At 38.2% G+C, this 8790-nt stretch overlaps 1 protein-coding gene across 1 annotated transcript; it reads right to left on the bottom strand.

The window, feature by feature from the left end:
- Positions 1-7121: 7121 nt before the first annotated feature.
- On the bottom strand, positions 7122-7797 carry LOC149004958 (NAC domain-containing protein JA2L-like). The gene is made up of 3 exons (XM_089135754.1): positions 7632-7797; positions 7257-7516; positions 7122-7145 (listed from the first exon to the last, which is right to left on the bottom strand). The coding sequence occupies exons 1-3, from the start codon at positions 7795-7797 to the stop codon at positions 7122-7124; spliced, it is 450 nt and encodes a 149-aa protein (XP_088991880.1).
- Positions 7798-8790: the final 993 nt, after the last annotated feature.

The following is an 8790-nucleotide window of genomic DNA, read 5'->3' as shown; positions in this document are numbered from 1 at the left end:
CTCGGGAGCGAGTCGATTCCCTCTGTCTCGACCGGGGTCGAGGGTCGAACCAGGTATGAATCCGGTCCGATCATATTTTCTCAATATCACAACGGTTCCACTTTCTCATGAGCAATGTCAACGTCTAAGATTTGCCGTTGAGCTTAAGGGGGCATGGAAGCAACCCTAATCGAGTTCCACAACAACTCATCCATGGTCAATTGAAGGAGTCCAATTTGAGGTCTCTTGCCTCATGCACAACACTCCAAGGTGATTCAAAATAGTCTAACTTGAGGTCTTCTACCTCATGCACAACAGCTCAAAGAGATTCAATTTAACATAGAAGTGACTCCAACCAATATGGTCTTATCTTAAACCTCAGAGTTTGATCTCCTGTAAACTGTCTCAACAATAGACTTTCTCAGATATCCTTATCCAAGGTAACTTAGGTGAATGGAGTTGTAACAATGTTGGAAACTCAAAAAGCACCTCTATAAATATCATGTACTTATCACTCTTGAATAATATAGAAATGTAGCACTCCTTTACCATCATGGACATAGGTTATTAATCACAACCGAACCACACTAAACACTTGTTTTCAATCTCTCTTCTCCTTCTTCTCTCTTATCACCCTCCACTGTGTTGTTGGGTTTGAGTGTCTTGTAATCTGTAGGTCCATGTAATTATGGTATTGGTTGTATTTGTAATTAAAATAGGGTTTCGGTCAATTACTAATATTGGGTTAAACTTGTAATTACATTGGGATTAGGGTTTTAGGTTTCCCTATAAATACTCTCTATGGAATAACCTAGTAGACACGGAAGCAAAGACTAACACTTTATGGGTGTGAGAGTGGTGTGAGGTTTTCTGAAATAGTGGAACTTCTTTTTATCTTAAGTGGACGTAGGTAGGGTTTTGCCGAACCACGTTAAATCCCTCGTGTGCTTTGCTTGTGTTCTTCTATGTTCATGGTTGTGCATCCATTATCCCAACAAGTGGTATCAGAGCGAGGTTTGGTGGATCGTCACTGGAAGTGTGCGAAGATCCAAAAAGGAGAGGATAGGTGTCAGGAGAACGAAGAAGGCTTCAACGAATTGATCGAAGGTACAATTCTAGATCTAGAATCGGGAAGTTTTTTTTTTTTATCTTTTTATTTCTTGTGATTTGAGCAGATTGGCTCAAGAAGAGGATTAAAAAAAGAGAGAGAAGAATGTAATCTTGTTTATTGAGAAGTGGAATGTGGAGGAAGAACCGTAAAGGGAGGGGGGGAAAAAAGAGAAAAAGACGGAAAAAAGGGATTTTTTTTGTTTTTTTGGTATTATCGGATCGTATCGTACTGATTGTTTCCACATGATTTTGTGTAAAGGCTTTTTGTACGGAGTTAAGTGTTCCTAAGGTTTTTGGGTGTTCTGGACTCAGTGGAAGTGACGGATCAAAGAGATTTTGCTCCATTGGTATTGATTTTGTGAGTTCGTACGGAGATCAACGAACAGATTTTTTGGGTTGTTGATGGGTATAAAGGGCACAAATCAGATGGCGATGAAGAGTTCTAATTTCTCCATAGAAATTTTCAATGGTCAAAACGATTTCACTTTGTGGCAACAACGGGTGAAGAACATCCTTACGCGAGAAGGGACTGTTAAAGCTCTCAGGAAAAAATCAAAAAAGCTAGAGGCGATGAAGGAAGACGAGTTGCAAGAGTTGAGAGATCTAGCAAATAGTACGATCCAATTGTATCTTGCGGATAATGTTTGTCACATCCACCCAGCCAGTACCCTACCTGACATACCCGAGTGTGTGATCCACAGCCCCGAAGACCAAGTATCGAGTAATCAACCTCCCACATAGACAATAACATAATCATGAACAATACTAATCAATGTGCAAAAGATAAACCAAAGATCCAAATAAGGAAAGAATACATCATGTATATAATCAGAGTATGAAAGATAATCAGAGTGTCTAAATCAATAAGTAAAGTGAGGCGGAATCCCACTCTACAACCAGCGGAATAGTAGTTCTAAAAGAAAAGGAATAGAATAAAATCTAATCCCAATAGCAGGTACAATAGGTAACTAAATTGTTCTCAATCTTATAGACAAAATCTCTATAAGTATAAATCTAAAAAATGGCACAAGGGTGCTTCCACTCTATGGTCGGGCTAAGCATCGTACGCAGCATAACCACCCACGGAATCTTCAGTGTAATTGTCGTAACCGCAATCACCTTCCTGGAGATATGCCTCTTCTCCTTGCGCTTCTTCATACGAGCAGCCATGATACTCAGAACTTGTAGAGTAGTCTAACAAAACATTGTACAAAAGAAATGAGTTTCAAAGAAACTCAGTAAGGCAGTTAATCCATATCAACATATATAGCAGGATTTCAAAGCAAAGTAAAATGCTATATGATATGAAACACATGATGCAATATGATTCTAACTCTATGTATGCAGGTCTCTATTGGCAGACATGGTTTAAGTCATGACACCGTACTTCTTTAGGAAGGTCTCATCACACAACGCCTTTTGGTAGTGGGTCCGGCATCCCTCGGGACATTCCATGGCTGGGGGTATAGGTCACCACTCTCTGACATCACCATTGGTCTAAGTACCGGCGCATGTCAGGGTCAAAACCTAGCCAAATGCAAGTCTCCTACTTAGTTACATCAAGTCAGATCCAAATACGTCCATTCCTCACCCTAGGCGATCCTTTCCGGTATCCTTCACACTAAAGTCCTCATAGTCCCTGACTACGGACTCATCAACCCTATAGGTCATCCACATATAATAAACGGGAAGCTCTCACGTCCTCTCACGGGTTGGTTACCGGTCTTAAGCGCCCGTGAGCCCAAGTCTATCCATATGCAACCCTACCGATAAATGGTCCCCACAATGTGATTCCTGTCCTCTCACGGATTGGTTACCGGTCTTGAGCGCCCATGAATCCCATTGCTACCACGGGTCGTTCGGTCTCAATACCCCTCCGATTAGGGTCTGACATAACGGGACATCCTAGCCAAACACTACTAGACAGCCCTAAATATGTCATCCAACAGTTTAGGAAGGTATCCAAAGGGCATCTCCGAAAACATCCCATGATATTCCCGTAGTAGTCCTAGGACAGAAGTGTCAAAAGGACACCTCCCCTTTCCAAACCATACTTAAGCATACACAAGCATCAATTCATAACATCACATATATGGTAACTTCATATATGGAAAGAAATCAATAATAACATTCAACTTGTATAAAACAGGTAAGTAAATCATACATGAGTCAATTTAATATAAACAAGTAATGCTACTGATATCAAGACAGTACAACAGTAGTATAACATTGCAAAAATCTAATTAAAGAAATGAACTAACAAGATTCAAATATAGAAACTAAGATATACAATTTATGTTGTTAAGGAAGTAACCATCCTTACCTTATATAACTCGCAAAGAAATCTTAAGAATTCAAGTAAGATCTTGACAAACTTGAGAAGAAGGTCCTAAACAAGTGTATACAACGTATTAAGAAAGATCCCTAAAATGAAAGATATCAAAACATTCAAAACAGACCAAATCTGGAGTTGCTGTACTCATTGGTCGATTGGATTGGTCTACTGTCCCAGTCGACCAATCAGTCGACCAACATAGACAGTGGCCTTCAAAATCAGAGTTTTGAGAATATAAAACCGAATTTGGTGGTTCAAAAGGGTACCAAACAAAGGGTAAACTACTATGATAGCATCCTAGTATATAGAGGACTTCAAAACACTAATCGAATAGTCTTCAAGTTACAAATTAGGAAACAAAAGTTACCATAATTAGATCAAATCATAGTTCTTGAAGAATTCATAGTAAAAATCATGGACAAGAACAATAGGATGATGGATCATTGATTTTGATAAAGAAATCATGAAAGGCATGCATAGATCTTCAAGATAATAGATCTAAGACTGAAGAACATGGATCCAAATAAGGAAACAAAACTTACCATAGATGTATCAGTCATGATTTTTGAAGAAAGCATGGTATGATAAAGGAGAAATAATCTAGAGATTGATAGATAATGGATCATGTAAAGAAAACACAGTGATTGACTACTAATATGATCAATAAAATAGATCTGAGAAGATCAGAATTTAAATCAAAGATGAACGAAGACAAAATCATGATTTAGATCATGATTCCTTCAAAAGCTTGCAATGATCATGATTAAGAACATTGCCTTAGCCATTAATCCTTAGGAAGATCATGAGAGATAAGTACAGAGATGTTTGCAACAGAGAATGCAGCATCTTTTCTATTATCTCAACCCAAAAAGGAAAGAAAACAAAGATGAAGAAGAAGAAGAGAGTGTAGACATACCTTTTTGTGTAAAAACACGAGTTTTGATGAAGATCCGTCAAGATAAACACCAAGAACGTAAGGGAGATGACTTGCAAAGGTCTTTGCTACGTTCCAAAGAGTTTGGAGGCAGAAAATACGAAGTAGACTCGAGATTGGACTTAAATAGAGCAAGCAAGACCTAATTAGCAAAGACAGAACCCATTGGTCGATTGGATTGGTCGACTGGTCCAGTCGACCAATGAGTCGACCAATCAGAACTGCAAGTCCAAAACAGGGAATTGAAGGCTCAGATCAAATCCAATCATAAATGGGTTTTGCACACACACTAAGTGACTTACCTAGTAGGTAGAAATGCCTTCGAACCATGATAGAGAGCACTCCAAGTCCATCAACTAATCCGATCTTCATCAGGATTCAGTTTCCATAAATAGAACACTGTCATCAACACTCATGGATTCAAAGCCAGTCACCAAGTTTTCCACTGGGATGGCCCATAGCTGACTTCTCGCTTTACTTCGGGTTGTCAGACCTACAAACAACAGGGTTTTCGGGTCAAGGTTAGGGCTGAGTTTCACAATGTTCTTCGTGAAGTCATCGGGGTGGTGGATCCAGAGGAAGTCTGGGCAAAGCTAGAGAGTAGGTACAAGTCCAAGTTGTTGACAAATCAGTTGTTTTTAAAGAAACAGTTATATGGCATTCGGTTGTTAGAGGGAGCAAATTTTACAAGCACCTAGATGAGTTCAACAAGATTTTGACGGAGTTGTCGGCTCTTGATGAGGAGATCAAGGAGGAAGACAAGGTGTTACTTTTGTTGGGATCATTGCCTCAGTCATTTGATCACATTGTGACCACATTACTTTTTGGTAAGGATACTTTGAAACTTGACGATGTTATTACTGCATTGCTGATTAATGAAACACGGCAGAAAAATAGCGGTGATAGGGAGTCAGATGAAAGTAGTGCCTTGGTTGTAAGGGGGGGTCATAGTAGAGGAAGATCAAATGGGAGAATGGAGGGATCTAGTAAGTCAAGGGGTCGCTCAAAGTCTGTTGGTCACAAAGTAACTTGTTACTATTGCAAAGAGGAAGGTCATATAAAGAAAGATTGTCTAAGGCGTAAGGAAGATAGGAAAAGGAAGGACAGGGAGAGTGATGAATCATTTATTGCTATCTTATTGAGCGATGATGGAGGAGATGATGTCCTTCTGACTTCATCATCAGGTTTGAATACTTCAGATTGGATTTTAGATTCTAGTGTTCTTTTCACATGTGTTCAGTCAAGAATCAGTTTGCTACATATCATGCATGTGAAAGTGGTACAGTCAAGATGACAAATAACGCGGAAAGCAAGGTTGTTGGAGTTGGGATTATGCGAATTCGCATGTTTGATGGGATTGTGGAAACTTTGACTGGGGTTAGACATGTGCCATATTTAAGGAAGAATTTGATCTCATTGAGTACTCTAGATTCTAAAGGTTTTAGATGGTCATCTGAAGGTGGAGTTCTCGAGGTTTCAAGGGGATCAATGGTTGAGATGCGGGGAAAGATGCTTGGTAAGTTGTATAGGCTTGCAAGAAGTGTTGAAACAGGTGGAGCTCCAGTTGACATTTTGGCAAGGGGTACAGGTAGACAGAATTTGCAAGTTGTTTAGGTGCAAAACAAGGGCAAATTTGGAAAGAAGCGAGTGACTTTCGCTTTGGATTTGGTGAGTGATAGTGATCTCTCGAAGCCAGTTGTGACAGAAGGAGAGATGGAGCCACGTCACGTCGTATAGTAGCAATGAGCCGGACAGGACACCCCAGGTGGGGGTGTGCGCCATGCTGGTTTAGTGATGGTGGTAACAAAAGCATCCCTAAAGGGGATGTGGGCCATGCGGTAAGGTGTGGTGAATACACAGAGACTGGTGATTGCAGAGAGACATCATCAATGGTTTTCTTCAAGGTGGTTTGCAGAATTCAAGTCAAGGTGGAGATTGTTGGGTTTGGGTGTCTTGTATTCTGTAGGTCCATGTAATTATGGTTTTAGTTGTATTTGTAATTGAAACAGGGTTTGGGTCAATTACTAGTACTGGGTTAAACTTGTAATTAAATTGGGATTAGGGTTATAGATTTCCCTATAAATACTCTCTGTGGAATAGCCTAGTAGACACAGAAGCAAAGACTAATGCTTTGTGGGTGTGAGGTTTTCTGAAATAGTGGAACTTCTTTTCTCTCGGGTGGACGTAGGCAGAGTTTTGCCAAACCACGTTAAATCCCTCTTGTGTGCTTTGCTTGTATTCTTCTCTGTTCATTGTTGTGCATCCATTATCCCAACATGTGTTCCCTCGTATAATGAAGCCCCACCCCTCTATAATTCAACATCCACCCATTGAAATTAGCCTCTTTCCCACCCTCTCACCCAGCCCAACCCTTAGAAAGTTTAAAAAAGAAGAAGAACCCAAAACTCCTTTTCCCACTTGTGGAGCAGTCTCCAAGAGGAGGACAAGGAGAGGGCAGCAATTGCCTTCAGAATGCAAATGAGGTACTCTAATTTAATCAACCAAAGGAGGTAGGCCTATATGACGGGTACCTCACATGCATTCACTTAAGTTCATGCGCATGAAGTTACAATGAACTCAAGAATGAAAGAAACCCAACAAAGGTTGATCATGGGATAGACAAGGATAGGGTGGAGCTGTAGATGCAAGATCATTAACATGATAATAGTTGTGTAAAAAGATACACAAAAGTGAATAATTATGTAAATTTCCATAAATTAAAATGAAAATGGATGCTTTTGATATTAATAAAACACTTTCCAGTTATCTTGAAAATCCAATTTGCCCCTGGTTTTAGAATTCTTAAGAGTAAGACAAATAACAATAAAAAGAGGTGAGGATCTTCAAAATCCTAGCAAAAAAGAAAAACTGAAATAAAGTAAACAAAATATTTCTTACCCCATTTCCAATAGCTCTATGCTCCTCTTCTGAAAATATGACTGGACTTAGACTGTATTCACGCATCACCCAGTTTGCCTGTACTATCGCATTTCTAGTTGACCCGACAAATTCCAATGTGTCCTTAAACCCTAGCTTCTTACCCTCGTCAAAGATCTCCTCCCGCAATGTAGAAACCCTCCAAAATAGTTCTTCAACAACTCCGTTTGGTTGCTTACGCGCAAAGAAGCATGCTTGTTTTGTATATTTGAATTGGTTACCTACAGTAACATCATTGAAGGCAAACTAAATCAGTTCATCTGTTGAAATGCATGATAAAGAATATCAATACTAAAAATGATCTCAGAGAGAGAGAGAGAGAGTGAGTGAGAGAACCTTTAGGAAGAAAAACCGGATTGCAACTGTAGGGATCAACATTGTCAGAGATGAAACCAGAAACAATTTCATCAAGATGACCCAAAAGCTTGTCTTTGAGAAACTTCAGGAGTTCAGGCTCTGTGGGCATAAACCTCAATCCTGGAGGTAATTTTGGTGTTGACATTGTTGTTTATATCCTGGCAGATTGAAGAACATGAAAAGACATGTTGATAAACATTACATATATATCGACTACAAGAAATTTACAACAATAACATCTAATAAAAGGATTGAGAATAAATCTTGACAAACAAATTTATTTATTTGAGAGAAAAATTAGTCACACATGTTTAGGTCAAGGAACAATTCATCACAAACAAATCTTCTTGACCATTTTCCAAGGTTTCTCATGTAAACCAGCTTCTTTTATTTGCTTCTTCTCTAGCAAAATTGTCAGAAAAGTTTTGTTGGAACTTTAATGAGATAATATTATACACCTCAAACAATGAAATCTGAACTTGAAATTAAGTTTCAGCCGTCTCTACTAATAAGTAACTTAGGCTCTTTTTGGTATCAATTATCATTGTCAATTATGAGAAATTTTCATTATTTTAAATTGTTTGGCATCTATCCTGAATTTTATTTTTATTTAAAATAATAAAAAAACCTCCAAAATCCATAATGAACTTTTTGTCCATTATGGATTATGATGAGAATTTCATTATCTTCATTTGTGTAAGTTTACTTAAAGTTCTATAAGTAAGATGAGGGTAAAATAGTCAATACACATTCTTTTATAACAACCATACTTTTTCCTTCTTTTCTCACTTGTTTACTATTATTTTTATTAATTTTTTATCTTGACACCAAACTTATTTTCCATTTTATAATTTATTTTCGATAAAATTCACCAAACCATTTTTCATTCTTGACCAATAATGAATTCTTGTACTTATTTATTTTAAATAGGCATAATAGAGAATGAGAATTGATACCAAAAAGAGCCTTAGAAAATACAGTGAGACATTAAGGGAATTTATAATCATCAATCCCTCCATGATCCAAAGTAACAATACTACAAGAGAAATGTGCAACACTTCATTTTAAGAAGACAGTTAGAGATGCTATATATTTTTAGTTGTGATTAATAATTATTGCTTCTAAATAAAGACTTTTT

Source organism: Hakea prostrata, chromosome 9, assembly GCF_041222555.1.
Source record: "Hakea prostrata isolate BN-2017 chromosome 9, UWA_Hpros_2, whole genome shotgun sequence".
Lineage (NCBI taxonomy): Eukaryota > Viridiplantae > Streptophyta > Magnoliopsida > Proteales > Proteaceae > Hakea > Hakea prostrata.
Note: the sequence above shows the minus strand (reverse complement) of the source record. Positions and strands in the feature narration are given on the sequence as shown.

Bases quoted from the DNA above. Each gene is read 5' to 3' on its own strand.
- LOC149004958 (XM_089135754.1), bottom strand. From the start codon at position 7,797: ATGTCAACACCAAAATTACCTCCAGGATTGAGGTTTATGCCCACAGAG. The intron at 7,517-7,631 runs GTTCTCTCACTC...ATGTTACTGTAG, and splicing joins TCCGGTTTTTCTTCCTAAAG to GTAACCAATTCAAATATACA. The intron at 7,146-7,256 runs GTAAGAAATATT...TTCTAAAACCAG, and splicing joins ATAGAGCTATTGGAAATGGG to GGGCAAATTGGATTTTCAAG.